This window comes from Diadema antillarum, unplaced genomic scaffold (genome assembly GCF_040938485.1).
Source record: "Diadema antillarum isolate AM-2024a unplaced genomic scaffold, OU_Dant_1.0 seq00000476_RagTag, whole genome shotgun sequence".
Taxonomy (NCBI): domain Eukaryota; kingdom Metazoa; phylum Echinodermata; class Echinoidea; order Diadematoida; family Diadematidae; genus Diadema; species Diadema antillarum.
Window position 1 is genome coordinate 78408 of NW_027271443.1, and position 19349 is coordinate 97756.

The 19349-nt window shown below is 40.7% G+C and overlaps 1 protein-coding gene across 1 annotated transcript; it reads left to right on the forward strand.

The window, feature by feature from the left end:
- The first annotated feature begins 1698 nt into the window (after window positions 1-1698).
- Window positions 1699-14109, forward strand: LOC139733445 (uncharacterized). Its single transcript, XM_071644261.1, has 4 exons — window positions 1699-1972; window positions 3949-4559; window positions 10294-10546; window positions 12329-14109. The coding sequence occupies exons 1-4, from the start codon at window positions 1699-1701 to the stop codon at window positions 13816-13818; spliced, it is 2628 nt and encodes an 875-aa protein (XP_071500362.1). The 3' UTR covers window positions 13819-14109.
- Window positions 14110-19349: the final 5240 nt, after the last annotated feature.

Consider the following 19349-nt stretch of genomic DNA (forward strand, 5'->3'; position numbering starts at 1 on the left):
ATCCCATCCTCGTCGCCAGAAATTTTGTTGTATCGTGGGTTACAAGTAACAAAACTTAGGACTGCAAATAAGGAAGGAACAGAAAAGGCGTGGCAGTTAACGTCTCGGTGTTTATTGCAGAACTGTCTGTCTCCAGACATGCACTCATGTATATAAGAACAGTTTCAATAGGTGGTGTATTGGCATGTATGCTGACACCTGAGGCACATGCATACTAATACACGGAGGTTACATAATTAGGTTACATAATGATTGTCAGGGTGTCTAGACACTTTATGAATATATGCGTACTGTAAATCTGAATATCTGTAAAAACAACATTCGACAAGCTTCATCCCAATCGCCATGAACAAAACTGGTATACAATGTAAATACTCGTTTATCCCAAGAACAATCACAGACTGGAACTCACTCCCATCAACAGTTTCCAACATTACAAACAAAGACTCCTTTAAAGCAGCAACCCTACAATACATCCATGAGCAAAGCAACTAGACCCCGCACTTCTCTCTCCGAGCAATTTAACACCAGCGCACCCCCTGTCCGGTTGGCCCCTACTAAGGGGTGTTGGACAGTATACAGGAAGAAGAAGAACGTCTGGCGTCATGGAATCCCCTCCTATTTCAAAAAGAGATTAAAAAATAAAAATAAAATGGATTGATTTTTTTTTTTCTGTCGAAGACAGTTCATATTCAGATATTCTGGACACTCTCTGGCTGTTTACTTTAGGCCTTGCATTTTACAGTACGGTACACTACAAGTTATAGTCACGAGTTAGACCCATTTTGTGTGCAATGCAATGATTAACTATAGGGTCTACACAGCCCAGTCGCTGTAAGGACAGCGTACTAACAGCGTCTGGTCGGGCTATGCAATGATGCGTATTTATTGTGAAGCACAGTGTCCTTTGGAACAGGTCTGATTGTTAGCCCTACTCTGAGCTGTTTGAAAACCGTGGCCTAGCTAGGGGAGAACACGTCTTCTTGTGCTTCCATGGTCATGATGGTGGACCATGGCCTGATGGGTACCGATAACCTAGCTAGCTCAGTGTGTGCATGTGCAGTGGTGCTTTTAATCATGTTGATAGTAACTCCAAACATCTAACTTTACTGTGTAGACCAAAGATATCAGTCTGTATTTGTTCAGGAATATTCACAGAGGCTACATCTGGCCTCATGGAATCTCTTTCCTATGAATATAAAGAACAGCAGAAAAGTAAAAAAAAACACAACAAGTTAATAAAACTCTTCAGGACAGACAGATTTTTCTGTCTAGTCACTATACAGTATATGATGCCAGATGTTGAATCAATCCAGTCCAATGCCCTGAAAGCCATTTTTTCTTGGGCTGACATATTGATCAGAGCTAATTATGTTCAGTAAATTAAGGTGGTTATGACAACTTCATTCACCCATTCATTCATTCATTCAGACTTCATAAAACCTGATCACCAGACAGGCATTGAATCCACCCGACCACTGAGCTTCCACCCGACAGTCAGTGCTGGTTCTAATCCTGGTAGCATTCAGGGCGTACTGCATCATTATTTGTATTCATGCTTGTAGGGTTGAATCCTGCCCAATTATGTATGCCTATAAGATGACTTTTTTTTTCATGGCTGCTGCTGGAAACACCAATTAAGTTGGTGCTTAACCCATTGAAGACGAGTCCCATGTGTACTCGGGGAGAGCAGTAGAGATGGACCCCTCCTATTCAGAGGCATGCAGGGACGGCTTCTATGGCGGAGACAGAGAAGATGGCCGGCATAATCCGACGCAGTCACAGCAGCAGCAACAACAGCAGCAGCAACATGGGCAACACATGCCGCCATACCCCCACCAGCTTCCCTACCACTCGGCCCTGCTCTCCCCTCTTTCTCAGCAAGCCTACGTTTTGGAACATGCAGAGCAGTCCAGGGGAAGGAGTGACTACGAGAGTGGACAAGCTACAATGCTGAGACCCCTTTATGCTGGTGAGGATGGAGTTTGCATATTTGTGACCCTGCACCTCAAAACAAACAAAAAGTCGCCAGACATGAATTTTTAGTTAAGACCATATTCTGAAAGAGCAGACTTTAAGCTTTAAAGTGATGTATAACTAAAATCAAATGGACTCATCTAACCTATCTAAATATTGGAAAGAAAGCACAAACTCAGGAAAAGTGTGAACTGAGAAAAGAGGCTCTGAAGTACAGTGTCTATTCAAGCGCTTAATCTTTACCAAACCGTGCAGGCTGTGCGATGAATAGGACAAAAAACAGGAAGTAAACCACCAGAGTAACAACAATGAAGGGATTATCAGATTAAAGTGAAATTAATCATGCCTCATTAACATATTCTATCCATAATTAATGCCAACTTTCAAAGCAGTAGCACTATCCTTTCAAAAGTTATTAGAGTTGAAAGTGAAGAGTGTGGACAAGGTTTTTCAGAAATGAAAAAGGGATTCTAAAGATACACCTAATCACACTATTCTACCAAAAATGTTTTAGATAAACTGCTGAAAAACACACTTTCCTGCCTGTTTTATGATACCAAATTTTAGCATAATGTAAATGAAGACCCGCTCTTTCAGGAAATATGAAAAAGTCAAGGTCGGCTAGGTTGACCCATTTCACTTATTTTCAGTCCTCACGCAAAATCAGTGTGTGCAACTTTATGTTCGTTATGAGGTGCACGGTCACATTTATACACAGTTGCATGGCAATGTAGTGGTAGATTATAACACTGTCAGCATCTTACAGAAACTTTTGTGAGTGACATTTACCATCCAAAAGTTTACTGCTCATCACATGGCATTCCCTAAAAAGTATCATTGCATGCTTTCATTATTGACCTTGCAGATATTCATCATGCAATTGTGGATAGCACATGATGATGAAACCACCAATGTCTACCACTCATAGGCTTTTCATCAAACCTGCCTTTTCCCTCAGAGTGCTGTACCCTCTATGTGTATGATGATTATTATGGTGTAGTCATTATACTGTAGTTAGGCCTCAGTTTGAGCCACACTCCCACTGATGTCTTTTACCTGCACAGGAATAAAGTCTTCACTAGAGCTATGGAACAAGATTTTGCATTTGTTGAGAGATGAAGCACTTTCATCAACTCAATTTTGTCTTGTTTGAGTTTCATTTTTGACTTAATAGAGAGGTAATACTCAACCTTATGCTTCATGGCTGAACTACCCAAGGTTGCTACTCTTTTATCTCTTTATGTGCTAACCACGCATATTCTGCTCAAACGCACAAACCCACCTAAACCGATCGATAAATCGCCGAATGCCACAGTACAATAAAATCATTTCTCGTGATTCAGTTCCTCTCTCATACAGCTTGCATTTTATTGTGGTCATTGACTATCAAGTGGTCATTGACTATTAAGCGGTATTCTGTACTGGATTTGCGTGTAAAGTTTTTGTTACTGTTTTGTGTGCAAAAGTCATGCTAGCAATAGCTTACCGGTAATGTGAAAGAAAGCCAGTCATAGATTTGTCATAAAATAATACATCAAACCAAAGCTTGGTTTTTGTTTTTTTTACTCACTTTACTCACTATTTGTCCAGCTCAACAGAAATCTATAAAAGTTACACAGACTTGAAAAAAAGAATGTTATCTCAAAGCATGACTATGTTTAAATAGCATCTCAGAATAATGTGGCACACAGGGGGTTTCCACCATGGCACATCAAGAGCCAAACACAGAACTGCAACGACAAAGGGGATTGTATGTGAGTGTCACATGCAGTAAGTACAGGGTGAAAAATGTTATTTCTTTGCCTGGTTGTTACCATCAATGTATTCACTAAGCCCTTCAAATTAATGCAGTTTTGCACACCGTATTGATAAACAAGTTGTCTAAAAAATGCTAACGTCAGTGAATAAAAAATGAAACCACAAGAGACCGCTTTGTGCTGAGGGATAATGGCATAATCCAACGTCTTCCAGGTTCAACACCAATGCTGCATTGCCCTAATGTGCTGGTGCAACCCACCGACCAGAGTTCGCATAGCTACTCTCCCACTGAGGCACACCAGATGCAGCGGCTCCAAACAGTACCACGCCGCAACTTGACACCACCCAGCACCTCCAGTTCACCGCCAAGCAACTCAGCTCGTCAAATACTGCAACAAAGTGCGGCATCAAGCTCCGGCGCCAAGGCCAGTCACCCAGGACCAATGCCAGTACGCGCATCACCAATAGGAACCCGGGCACCACCGGCAGGAACCCGGGACCCACCAGCAGGAACCCAGGAGGCTCCGTCATCAACCCGGGAGCCAGCGGCACCATCTGAGTGCACCGACCGGGGGCCAGATTTGGACAGACCGCACACCAACAGCACCTCACAGCCAGAGGATCTGTCCGTTGCGAAGTCTGCGAGGAAGTTCACTGGTCTTCGCTTGCCGGAGATCCTGTCCTTCAAGACCTCGCAGGCTGAGAGAAAAAGCATCTTGGGTGTGGTTGCCAGGAGTGAGGTGGAGAAGGGTGTGGTCTTTGGACCCTACGGTGGTAACCTCCTGGACGAGGAGAATGGAGCCACGAAAGAGACTGCATGGGAGGTAAATCTGTGACCATTATTGGTAGGCTTTGGTCAGGCATGCAGTTAAAGGGACTGTACAGTAATGGTTGAGGTAGGGATTCCTGTTTTGAACATTCCTAAGTGAGATAATGAAAAGCCTCTTATGAAATATGAAAGAGCATGCAATTTCAAGAATGATTCAACGTTTATTTGATGAAAATTGGTTTTCAAATGGCTGAGATATCAAAAAAGTGTCAATAATAAAAGGCGACATGCCACAACTTTATTAGGATCTCTTTGTTTCACCTTGTTTTTGGATATCTCTGCCTTTTCAAAACTGATTTTCATCGAATAAACTTTTGATACCCGTTAGAACTGCATGCTCTTTGACATCTCATAGAGTGGTTTCTGAATCTCGCAAAATGTTAAAAGCTAAATCTACACCTCGACCAGAACTGTACACACCCTTTTAAGGGGATGGCTAGTAACTGATCAGTGGGAATCAGTGGGAATGCTGGGGGATGATTGTTCCAATCCTTGTGGAATTCATTTAAAGCAGAATACTAAAGGAAACGCATATTTTGTTGGATTATTCCCCCATTTCAAGCTTAGAGCATGTTAAACACAGCGGCCTTTCATTCATCCATTTATAAAATTGCGTTTTGGAGAACGGCTGCTTAGAAAAATTGTATCCTGAATCATGCTCAATCGGAAGATCCGTGGTTATTTTGGGGGCGTGTCCATGATGTCATGGGGTGAAGGGCAAACCCGGAAGTATCACACAACAGCCTAAGCTTATCTATGTATGCTCTCGATGAGAGCGAGATGTCGAGGCTCGTACCCCGAAATCCCAAGACATTTCTTATCAGAATGTCATAAAAAATGAAGTAAAATTGTTTTCTACTTCAAGTCTCCTGTGAAATCACACATTTCTTTGTTCAAATAGAGTCTGTTACGTGAAAAAAAAAAAAAACAACTCTTACCAATCTAAATTTTGAAGTCTATCTGGCATTGGTCCTGCGTCACCAACATTGTCCCCTGGCCTGCCGTGTGGCAAGGGCTCGTACTGCCAATCTCCACTAAGTCCGTCCACTTCAACCGGACTGCCCTGGGCCTTCCCCACTAGCTCGCCCGCAGCGTCTCCCTCCTGCGCCCCGCTGTGCGGCTCGTCATCAACATCTATTTCTCCAACATCATCAGGGTCATCATCACTAGTTTCATCATCGCTATCATCACTAGTGTATACTGTATCACTCAGTTCATCATCGCTTCCACATTCAAATTCCACAAAGAAATCATCCTGATCATCACTGGCCTTAACCCTAACTTACCTGGGCTATTTAGCAAGCTTGAATTCCTGCGGGGGGGGGGGGGGGGGGGGGGCGTTGATCGCGCGATCGCCGCAAAATTTTGCATGAACATAAAGCCGGATGTAATCTATAAGACTGTTAAGTTAAATTTTCAAAAAATTTGCATTTTTTATTTTGAATTAATTAATTATGCAAATATATGCAAAAAACCTCATTTTCGTCTGTAATTGGCTTATAAAAGCTTATGGAATGCTGATTTTTGTTGTAAATATTCCTAGTGACATTCCGAACATTTGTGCGTGAAAAAAAAATCAGTATCAAAATTAATTTCTTGTTTTTTATTGTTTTATAATTTTTTTATGTATTTCTTTGTTTTTTCGAACTTTTGTTTTTGTTGTTTTTTTCAGCAGAATTTGTCATACACATCTTTAGAAGCATAATTATACTAAAATGAATTTATTTCAGCCATTAAAATAAAAAATATGAATCTTTATATGAATTAATTGAAAAAACACAATTTGTATTGACTTTGTACACAAAATCACGTTTTTGAGCAATTTTGGGGTGGACGAAAATTTTTTGAAGGGGCGTGGCTTCGGAACGGTATGCCCGGTTGCAACAAATTTGGTCTCAAAAGTTGCGCGAGACTTGAAAGTAAAAAGTCAGCGAGCGGCGCGGTCAAAAAAATTTGCGCGGCGGAATGGTCGCGGAATTTGTCGAGGGGGGGGCCATTATGGCCCCCCCCCCCAGGTAAGTTAGGGTTAACGTACAATGTCGCGCATTATCGAAAAACAAACTTTAAAAACTTTATATTCAAATACTATCTACAACTTGTATATAAAATACAATGCATGCATTATGGGTGCGGGGGCCTGCGGCGTTCGAGACCTTGCGCGATTCCCTTCACCCCATGACGTCATCGGCAAAGCCTCGAAATTTACGCTGTGACCTAGATTTCAGGGGGGGGGGGGGTGACAGGTGTAAATCTTCAATATCCTCTAACTCCACTTCAAAAAGGCCATTTTAAACAATGTAAACGACAAATTGTTCTATGTGTCCCACTCTTTGATTTCATATAATTTTATTTCTTCAGTATTCCCCTTTAAGAGTACATTGTTGTGTGAAAATTATTTGCTTCAGAATGGTCTCATATTCAAGTAATGTGCAGTTTAATGTTTCCAGGTTAGCATGCCTGTATAGTGACAGGGCAATTTTTAACCGCCCGTTAAGAATCGCCTCGTCACTGCACAGGCATGCTAACCTGGAAACATTAAACTGCACATTATTTGAATATGAGACCATTCTGAAGCAAATAATTTTCACACAACAATAGATATATAATGTACTCTTAAATTAATCCCACAAGGCTCAGAACAATCATCCCCAGTATTCCCACTGATTCCCACTGATCGGTTACTTGCCGTCCCCTTTAACAGAAGTTTACAGGACAAAGCAGTGTTGCCACTGGCATTCTAGTATACATTGTGTGGACAAGAATTTTTGCGTACATCTTACCTTTGCAAATTGTGGCTTCATCTTGAGACAATCATGAAAGTTGCAGGTGTGCAAATATTTCTGGTTTTATAGTACCAATACCCACACCTACCATGCTACTGGATTCATTTGTTTTTGTTTTCTTGCATTTTTTGTTCTTGTTTTCATTGCTATGAATTTTGGTTCTACAAACACAAGATTTCAAGAATGTATTGGAAACTTCAAATAATATTAGAACCCTTTTAAGTAGTTGTCAAAACTAATTACCCCCCCTACCCGAAGTCTCGGCCATCATTGGTGCGATCGTGACAGAATTTGGCAGGCGTGACACCAACGTCATAATCTACGAGATTGTTTCATTAGATTTTTGTCTCGCCCACCGGAGGTGAAGGCGAGACTAAGGGATCCAGATGGCGTCCGTCCGGCGTCCGTCCGTCGTCCGTCCGTCGTCCGTCCGTCGTCCGTCGTCCGTCACAAATGTTAAAGTTTACCTGCAAGACTCTCTTATGATGCATAACTTGGCAACTGTCACAGCAATGGCAGCCATACTTGGGTGATAGAAGCACTAGGGGTATCTTCATGTTATGATGTTGTCGGAGGTCATGTGATGATGTCAAAGGTCATTTTAGGTCATATATTAAGGAGTATGTGCAAGACACTCTTTTCTATGTTAAAGTTTACCTGCAAGACTCTCTTTTGACAAATAACTTCACATAAGTTGCTTGGATTACAACCTAACTTGGGTCATAGATGCAATGGGGGTACTTTCATGTTATGGTGCCGTTGGAGGTCACAGGATAAGGTCAAAGGTCATTTGAGGTCATACGTTAAAGTTTACTTGCAAGACTCTCTTATCACACGTAGCTCGACACATGTTGCTACAATGGCAATCAAACTTGGGTGATGGATGCACTGGGGGTACCTTCATGTTATGGTGCCGTAAGAGGTCACAGGATAAGGTCAAAGGTCATTTGAGGTCATATGTTAAAGTTTACTTGCAAGACTCTCTTATCACACGTAACTCAGCACATGTTGCTACAATGGCAATCAAACTTGGGTGATGGTAGATGTCTCTTGGGAAGTTGAAGGTAACCACAAGGTCAAAGGTTACAGATGGGGGTCAACGAACTTTTAGGGCCCAATGTTAAGTTTTTAGGGCGCATTTCGTTTATGGCTCATAACTTTTGATTCCTTTGTCCGTTTGTGACCAAACTTGGATGGAAGATGTCCCTTGGGGAGGTGAAGGTCGTCACAAGGTCAAAGGTCACAGACAGGGGTCAACAAACTTTTAGGGCCCAATGATATGTTTTTAGGGCGCGTTTTGATTGTGGCTCATAACTTTTGATCCCTATGTCCATTTGTGACCAAACTTGGACGGTAGATGTCCCTTGGGAAGTTAAAGGTCATCACAAGGTCAAAGGTCACAGAAAGGGGTCAACAAATTTTTAGGGCCCAATGTTAAGTTTTTATGGCGCGTTTCGATTATGACTCATTACTTTTGATCCCTTTGTTCGTTTGTGACCAAACTTGGATGGTAAATGTCCCTTAGGGTGTTGAAGGTCACCACAAGGTTAAAGGTCATAAGCAGGTCAATTAACTTCTGGGAGTTATAAAAAATATTAATTCCTTGTACGCGAATGGGCGAGACACAATTTGGCGATTGCCTTGTTTGAAACAATTTCTAATTTTATTGAATTGATTATGTAAATTAAGCTCAAGATCATATTTTAGCCTAATTAAAAGCATTGAGAGTCCACTTTTTGGTCTGTAAATCGGTTTTAGCATATTCAACAATTGTACATCACAAAAACTTCCAAAACTCATTTCAAATCTTATAAATGTATTTTATTGTTTTCAGAATTTCTTATGTATTTCTTTGTTTTTCAACCTTTGTTTTTCTTTGTTTTTTGATTGGAAATTGTCACTGACCACTTTTCTACTATAATTAGCATAAAATCAATCAATGAAAGTGATTTGTAAAAATAATCAGGTTTTCATGACTTTCATGACAGAGCACTGTTTTCCATCTTAAAGGAAATGTACACAAAATCACATAATTGCTCCCGTTTTGGGGCGGCATACCATTACAAAAATGGGTGTGGCTTCGAAAAAGTATGCGCGGATGTTGCAACTTTGGACTCAAAAGTTGCGCGAGACTTGGGCGACGAAAGTCAAGAAGCCTCACGACAAGGCCTTCTCGCGTTACAGAATTATAGCGTGAAATGTTAGGGTTGAAGTACTTGAATTTCCAGTTCCAGCCAGGTTCCTGCATAGACTGCATAGTGTACTCTGTGGTCATTCCAACTAACACTGAGCTACAAATGTACCATGTATATTATAAAGTTTGCATACAAAATAGAATGAAACCTTTGTTTTGAATTCAGTTGTCATGACTGTAAGTAAATATACAATATACATTAATCTTATGTCATCTTCTACTACGTGTTTATCATCTTTGAATATTGAAGTTTATACACAAATGTGATTGATACATTAGCAATCTATTGTGTCTCCCTGAAGATCACATCAATGCAGCACCTTCATGTCTTCCAAACCTCAATTAATATCTTTCAACAATATCAATTGGAGTGGTGTGGCATAGTGGATAAGATTCCCACCTCCCAATAGGAGGACCCAAGTTCAATTCCTGTTCAGTGGTTATGTCCTTGGACAAGATGTTTTTCCCACAATGTGTCTCTTGACCCAGGTGTATAAATCTGTACCTAGCAGTGCTGGGGTAATAATAATGGCAGGGCCCTCTGGTATAGCAGTGGCAATGTTGAAGAGGCTACCCTGGATAGATAAGATGTTATTATCATTGTATAAAATATAACAACAAAAGACACAACAAACAAACAGGTTGAAGGTGGTAAAGCTACAGTATATCTGCAGCAGCATTTATTTATTGTTTTTTTCACTCGCTGTTTTCCATCTCTTTTCCTCCTTTTCTGATTTTCCCCCGGATTGTAGCTTTGTACAGGTGGTAAAGTGTACTTTTACATGGACGGGAAGAAGAAGGACCAAAGGAATTGGATGTCGTTCGTGAAATGTGCTTCGTCCACGGAAGAGATTAATGTGGAAGCATTCCAACAGTACGGCCATGTCTACTTCAGGGCTGCAAAGTACATTGAACCAGGAAGTGAGCTAAGGGTTTTCTACTGTGATGAGTACGCCGGCAGCATCGGCTTCAAGACAGCACTGGAAGATCTTAAGTACAACAAAGGTGCTCTAGGCTCTCTCCCAGGCTTTTGTTGAAAATTGCAGATATTATGATAATGTTATGTGTGCTGTGTGTGTCTGGGAAGAGGAAACATTGTAAATATTGTAGAAAATACATAGCATACATTGGTAAGAGGTCAGTCAATCATTTGCAATCTCAGTTCCGTCCATTTTCAATTCCATTTCCAATGAAATGCAGAGCAATATACTGCAATTAATATGATACGGACATTCATTCAGAATTCACAAAGATACAAGTTATGCTACAGTGTATGCTATTCAAAATAACTGTAGTGGCAATCACTCAAGAGTCAGTTCTTGCTGACGGAGCCACCTGTCTTTATTAAAGTAAGAATAGTGGAGATTACGAAGCATTTCAGATGTACAAGAAGATCATGTATCTGACCGTGTTTTGATGAGGTATTTCTAAATATGATTATATTGAGCTACAAAGCATTGAGACCCCAAACCGAGTGTCCATGAGTGTGTTCAAGCGCTCAAAAGCAAACCAAAGCAAACTATACCATGCTGTGCTATATTTGGAGCGTGCGGGCGCTCTGCTCAGAATGCGTACCTCATATGTTACTGTGCATCACAAAATGAACAAAAAGTCGCACGCACTGATTTTGTGTGAGAACGGGAAAAAGGTGAAATAGGTCAACATAGCCAATCTTGACTTTTTCGTATTTTCTGAAAGAGCAAGTCTTCTTCTACAACATACTAAAGTGTGGGATCATAAGACGAAAAGAAAATTAGGTTATCGAGCAGTTTTTCTGGAACAATTTTTAGGGGAATAGTGTGATTAGGTGTTTCTTAAAGAGTCATCTTTTCATTTCTTAAAAACCCTGTCATGCTCATCACTTTCAACTCCAATAACTTTAGAAGGGATAAGGCTACTGCTTTGAAAGTTGGCATTTATCATCAGAATGTGATGATAAGGCATGCGCAATTTCAGCTTAATCTGTTAATCCCTTCATTCTTGTTGCCTTGGTGGTTATCATCCTGTTATTTGTTCCATTCATCGCACAGCTAGCGCGGCTTGGTAAAGATTAAACACTTGAATAGACCCTGTTCTTCAGAGGCTCTTTTCTTAGTTCACACTTATCCAGGGTGTGTACCGGTACTTTCTTTCCAATATTTAGAGTCCATTTGGATTGAGTTATGTATCACTTTAAAGCTTAGAGTCTGCTCTTTCAGAATATGACCTTAACTAAAAATCCATGAGTTGCGACTTTTTGTTCGTTTTGTGGTGCAGGGTCACATATTTTACTTTTAGAGTGGTTCATGCATTATGTTGCAAGAGGGTCATTAAACTTTAAACTACTCACAGATGTCCTGAACAAGAGAATTAACTCTTTGCATTATGACCTATGTGCCTTTTTACCTGCATTCTTCATATGCAAACATATGGTATCCTTTTGGTACCCCTTTGAAGCACATCGGAGAATTAGAGAGCTCCTCTTGTGCGAGTTTGGTACTGTTCGGGTCACTTTTCGAGAGCGCTCGAATGCCCCCCAAGCTAATTGCAAACTCCACACATTATCTACTACAACAGCTGTGTAACAGATTCTTCAGTCATATCAGTTGTGTATCTCCCATTAAGAGTAAAGCAGCAGGCATTAAAAAAAAAGCCTCTGTATGACCTGCTTCAGCACAGAATTCCTTGTGGTAGTACTAAATAGCATTACAATTGTACAACTACACTTTTAGTTTTGATAACTTATTTTCCCTCATGTGCTCTAGTTTTCTTAACATTGTGATCTTTTCTTTTTCTCTTTTGATACAGAAAAGGCCAAGTTCCATTGTGAGTCATGCAGTGTTGAACTGCCTTCAGCAAAGTGTATGTTTCGCCACATTAAGTTTGACCACAGCTCGGCCTGCTCAGATGAATTGCGGCCAGTCATCAAGTGGGAGCCAAAGACCAGGGGCAAGCTTCAGGAATGGAACGTCCCACCTCCCCAGGGAGAGACAGGGGAGAACAGTAAGAAACTGCCCAACGCAAAGGCCACGGGCCAGAAATTCGTCTGTAAGGTGTGTGGGAAGAACTTTCCCACGGAGGGCCGGCTGGAGGCACACATGCGCTTCCACGAGGTTACCGAGGAGCACTCCTGCCAGGTTTGTGGGGAGAAACTGAACACTGCCTACGCGCTTGTTAGGCACATGGTTCAGCACGACACAAGCACGCACCAGTGCAGCAAGTGCGACAAGTCGTACAAGGCAAAGAGTTGCCTCTTTCGGCATTATCGCGATGTTCACGACGTGCAACCGAGCGCCGGATTCAAGTGCCAAATCTGTTCCGCCGTACTACCGACAAAAAGAGATCTAAGTCGCCACGAAAAGGCCCACCGGGAGTCAAAGGATGTTCGGAGGATGAAGGTTTCCAATGAGTTGTGGAAAAAGAAGAAGACGTATAGAATGCAAAAGGCAAGAGAATATCCCAGAGAAGATATTCCGTCATCAGAAAACGCTTCATCAGAAGAGCCAGTAGAGGGCGACATGCATAATCAACAACCCCGTAAACCCTTTACAAAAGGCAAGGCACAGTCAGACGGGCCAAAGGATATGCTGGGAAAGGTTGAGAGCTACTATGCGAAGCCGCGACCATTCAAATGTCGCTATTGTCCTAGGACGTACACTTGCAGAGCGAGAGCCGTCCATCACGAGAAGGAGGCCCACGAGGGGAAAGGAACCTACAAGTGCAACCTCTGTCCGCGCATGTTCATGACAGAGTGCAGCTTCCTCAACCATTACCAGTGCCACGAACAAAACCGCATGTACCGCTGCTCCCTCTGCCCTCGGACGTTCTCGTCGGAGAGCGCCCTCAACAACCACCAGGGGGAACACACGGGCCTGAAGCCCTTCAAGTGTGACCTCTGTGGCAGGGGCTTCCGCGACCGCAAAGGGGTGCGCGACCACAAGCGTAGGATACATCAGACGCGGACTCCGCGCTTCTTTTGCTCGATTTGCAACCGGGGCTTCACCAACAAGGTGCCCCTCCAGAAGCACGAGCTTCGCCACAAAGGAATCCGCCCCTTCGTCTGCCTGGTCTGCGGGAAGGGCTTTACTGCCAAGTACGTGCTTGAAGTGCACACGAGGAGCAAGCACACGGACGAGAAACCGTTCTCTTGCCAGATTTGTGGCAAAAAGTTTGCCATCCAACAGAACTACACAAGCCACATGTTCAAGCATAAAGTCCAGGGCGAGGACATACCAGCCATCGTGAACTCAGTGCCACAAAGCCAAACACAGAGCTCTGACAGTGTACAGCAATGCTGATAGACAAGTCTTCTTTACAACCAAGTGACTATTCTTACTTTAGCCATATAAGTACGTGTATTGTTATTTTGTATTCTGTAAAATACTTTGTTCACTGATTGACACGAAGCCTGGAATGCTCTCTTTGTCACTTTGTCTGCACCCATGTCTGGAAAATAACTGTCAATGAATGGAGATTACCAAATCCGTCTCATCCTAACTGCACAACCATGGCCTTCCTGTTGGACTGAGGCACATTACTAACTTTTCAAATAGGTGAAGTTTTAATGCATTACTAAATGCTTCTGAAAAAGCTATGCCAATTAACCCTATTTTAACTGGGCTATTTGAGACCAAGTTTTTACTGGGGGGAGGGGGGTGAGCTCAATTTGACCCCCCCCCCCCCCCCCCTCAGATCTCGGCCACCGATCGCCGCAAAATTTTGCCTTAAGATAGAGCCAGATGTCATCTACAAGATTACACGGTCATACAATAAAATAATATTGCCTTTCTATTTTTGATAAATTATGCAAATTTATGCTTGAAATCACATTTTCACCTATAACTCCATTAAAAAGACAGTATTAAGGATTGCTAAATTTTTGTGTCAGAATTCCTCAAGACACGTCAAACAGTTTTCTTGTAAAAAAATAGCACAATCAAAATCAATTCATTTTGTTTTTTATTGTTTTGTTAATTTCTTATGTATTTTATTGTTTTTTTCGACTTTTTTTTTTCTGTTGTTTTTTTGCCAAAATTTGTTGCAGGCAGTTTTCCAGGCTTATCTACACTAGAATTGATTGATTTCAATAGTTAAAAGTTGGAATAATCTAATTTATATCAATTTAACCAATAAACACAATTGGCATTGGATTTGCACATGATATCATGAATTTGAGCTGTTTTGGGGTTGACATGTGTATGCGAAACATTATGGAACTTCAGAACGGTGTACCCGGACGTCGCAAATTTGGTCTCAAAATATGCGGGAGACTTCAATGAAAAAAGTCATGAAACGATGCGGCAAAATTTTTGCGCGTTGCGGAATCGTGGCGCGAAACGTCGAGGGGGGGGGTCAATTTGACCCCCCCTCCCCCCAGTTAAAATATGGTTAAGCTATTAGGAGCTTTGAAAATGAAGGATATATTAACACTCACCTGGAAATGTATTCAGTGGGTAAAGTCAGTGGCCAAGATGAATTCAATGTTAAACTGGATATCAGATTGTGGTAATTATGTTACCTGGTGCTGAAAAAAACAACAAAAAACAATACAACAAAAGTAGGAATATCTGCAGATTTTATAGTCAAAGTAACCTCTCTTTGAAAGTGTGCAGACCATTTCACACAACTCTTGAAGATTATCTGTAATCTTGTCAACTGGAAGTGGCTGCAGATATTATGGGCCAAGTGGCGTCCATCTGTTGTCCATCTGTCACAAAAGTTTCATCCCGTTTACGTGCAGTCTCTTCTGTGTTATATAATTTATTGTTGTTGTTGTTTTTTAATTGTTGTCAGGTGAGATATGTGCTTACCGAGTTGATGACATAATCTTCTTAAAGGGATCGTACAGTTTTGGTTGAGACCTAATTTCAAGTTTCTAACTTTTTTGGTGAGATATTGAGAAACCTCTTATGAAATATGAAAGAGCATGTAATTCTACGAGGAATTCAACGTTTATTTGATAAAAATTGGTTTTAAAATGGCTGAGATATCCAAAAAAGAGTGATTCTTATAAAGTGTGGGACCCACACTTTATTACGATCGCTTTGTTTTACTTTGTTTTTGGATGTTTCAGTCATTCCAAACCCGATTTTCATCAAATAAACTTTGAATTCCTTTCGAAATGTTATGCTCTGTACTTTATCATAAGTGTTTTCTTGGTATCTCGCAAAAAGTTAAAAGCCCAATTTTCATCTCCACCAATACTGTACTGTCCCTTTAAATATCATATGTCGGTGTCCAATGTCATTTGAAGTACCATGTTGAAGTTTTCATTCCAAACTCACATGTAACCATTGATTGTACAAAGTTACTCCATGGCACCGTTTCATGAAACTTGTCAGCCCTTACAATTTGTCAGTCTCTGACTGTTGCCAAAGTAACAGTGACCAGAGCTTCTCAACCAATCAGAACCAAGGATTTCACTGAAATTTTCAGAGACTGACAATTTGTCAGGACTGACAACTTTCATGAAAGTGTGCCTAGTTGTGATCAATGTTTTGTCACAGATACTTTCTTGTGGGATCTTCAAGCTCTGCTGGTGCTCCAAGGTCAAAGGTATTGTTATATTAAAGTTTTATGTGAGAGATTTTTGTGTGACAATCCCAAATTGGAGTGGCACAACCTGGAAATGGCCTCCTTTCCTGTCATTATGTTTGTTGTTTATCTTTATCCTGCATGGCAGACTTTTAGCACGTAGCATTTTGTAGTTTAGTCCTAAAGTTTGGAAACCACTCCTGAGTCAAACGGACGTCTTGCCATTTCCTCGCCATTTTTTTTTTGTCTTTGTTCTTGTTTTCTCTGTTTGAAATTCTAACTGCCTTGTGTCAAGGCAGTCTAATCTTTTGGACTTTATGTTAAATGTCATTTTCTTAATGCAGTGTAGTGCTTTCAAAGCATTATATCAGTACAGAATACAGTGTACTTGTATGTGCCTTTTTTCTGCTGTGATACAAAATGGCAGTAAAGGAACTGTTTTCATGTGCTTAACTCTAAAAAGACTGGGCTATTTTGATGCCTCGTAAGACGGGGGGGGGGGGGGGGGGCTCATTTGGCTCTCCCCCCCCCCCCCCCCCCCCCCCAAGGTAATCTACAAAACTGAATAGGTAATTATTTCACAAATGTTCAAATGTATTTTTAACCCTAACTGCACTCCAAACTTTTGGCGATCGCATCGCGACCGCTAGAAATTTCGAATTCTCGCATCATGACTTTTTCCCCTGAAGTCTTGGGCACATTTTGATACCACATTTGTCCATATCGGACCTACCTGGGGGATGTTATGGGCCAATTAGTATGCGCATGTCATTAAAACGGCTAATCACTGCATACATTTGTGTAGAGTTACATACTGTCAATAGACCATGGCTTGCATTACTTTATAAATTTTGCTCAGGAATTGGTTTTCCACTTGGTTCATGCTTCTATATTGTTCTGAAATAAATTGGGCAAAGTTTAGAAACAATGATATACATAAGGAATAGAAAACAATAGAAAACATAATAGATAAAGACAATACAAAACATAAACAAAAAAGTTGTTTTTTTCTAGTTTTTTTTTTCTCTCTCTGATTTATTTCACATATCAGGAAACAATATTCTTCATTATTACACAGTTTTCATTTAATTTTGTACTTGTTTAGGCTGAAATTATGAAAATATCACCCAAATGCATAAAATATGCATTATGAATAATTAATTAGCTAATTATGCAAAATTTTCCATAATTGATTAAAATAAATTACACCAACAGCACGCGAAGATCTATCAGCATGCAAATTTTCAAGTTCATCGGACATTGCGTTTCCGAGATCAAAGGGGGGGGGGGCAGTATTTTCATGGGGTCAAATAGCCCAGTACAGTAAGGGTTAATAGATTAATTATGCTAATTTATGCATGAATTTTAACAAATGGCTGTTAATCTGTAATTAAAGGTCCAAAACTGCTGATTTTTGCTTTAGGTATTCTGTGTAGGATTCTTATTGAATGTCGGGGCCTACATAAAAAAAAAGGGCAGTAACACAATTTTTTTCTTATGTATTTTATTGTTTTTAAAATGATGTATTTCATTGTTTTCGACTTTTTTTTCGATGGAAATCATCGGCAACACTATTTCGATCATAAACAATATGAAATTAATTGTTTTTGATTAGTAAAAGTAAAAATAATGATACATTTATGAATTTGGGTCAGAAACAGAATTTGCATTGGATTTGTACATGAAATCACGTTTTTGAGCAATTTTGGGTCTGACGTGCACTTACAAAATATTGCGTAACTTCAGAACAGCGTACCCGGGCGTCGCGAATTTGGTCTCAAAAGTTGCGCAAGACTTAAAAGAAAAAAGTCATAAAACGTCACGGCGCGAGAATTTTACATTCCAGATTTATCGCCAAAAATGTCGATGGGGGGCCTAAAAAGCCCCCCCCCCCCCCAGTCTTTTTAGGGTTAATATTATGTGCTAGAGTAATGACTTGGTTGTCTATGATACCCCTCCGCACATCAACCTATCAAGCTTCAAAGTGAAGCTGTATGGCTGAAAAATAAGACATGTTATATTCATCAGGAAACCAAGAGTTACATTTAATACCAACCTTCCCTGTCACAACAAAGCAAAACCCCAAAAATTAAACTTTCTTGTATTCATGAACTTGTAGGTTGTTAACCCAATATTGTGAATCTGTGTTACGGTGGTAATGTTCACAGCTGATTGATGAAACATTTGTGACCCACCACAACAACAGGGTCCAAAAGTTGATGGCTGAGTCGAGAAAATCGAGTTTGGAGTCAGATCATGAAAATTGGTCAAAACCATCAAGTTCTAGTTTTTGCACTTTTTTTTTTAATCTGCTGTTTCATCTGTCATCTGCTGAAATTTTGAAGCAAAGTGATCAAAGTAAAGGCAAGAAGTCACATTTCTGAAAGAACAGCTTCGAGGGAGTAAACGTATTCCTCAGTGCGTGGCATCCTGGTTACTGATTGGTTATGCGAAGACCACTGGGACTTAAAGCTTAAATGAACATCGCAGAGGTTGCTATGAGCAGACCTTATGTATTGTCAAGAGGTGAAAACTGTCTTACCTCCCCTTGATCATGATTACATCAGAAGGAAAACTTTGAAGGTGATTTTCTTGAAACGCTGATTTCACAGACCACTCAACATGCTCTCAAAATCTCCATTATTTCTGCAACCGAGTACTTTTATGAGTTCTGTTACATATGAAATGTAAGTGGAAGAGTAAGGGAATAATGTCGTGTCATTTTTAGAAAATTGACCTCCGCTGACTTTCGGATCATTTTGTTGTAGCAGGTCACATTTACCTACAAGTAGGCATTTGAGAAGATTCACTGGTGGTATCCAAATGTTTTCAACGGAAGCTAAGTTCCGAAGTCCAAGGTTAACATTTTTATGCCTCCGCAACGAAGTGGCCGGAGGCATTATGTTTTCGGGTCGTCCGTCCGTCCGTCCGTCCCGTTTTGTTTTTGTCGATATCTCAAGAACCGTGTGGTGGTTTTACATCAAACTTGGTATGAGGGTATATCCTTGGGGGATAATACTTTGTGTGGATTTTAGGGTCACAGGGTCAAAGGTCAAAGGTCACAGGTCATTTTCTGAAAAAAAATTGAAATTTCATGTTTTTCTCCATATCTCGCAAATGGTTCAAGGTATCTTCATGGAACTTAGTATATATGCTTGTACCGATGGGCAGTGATTATCTAGGGAAGTTGGGGGTCAGGGGTCAAAGGTCAGGGGTCAAAGGTCAAGGTCAACTCCTCAAAATATCACTACTTTCCTTAGAATGCAATATGCCTGAAGGTTTTTTTTTTTTAAAC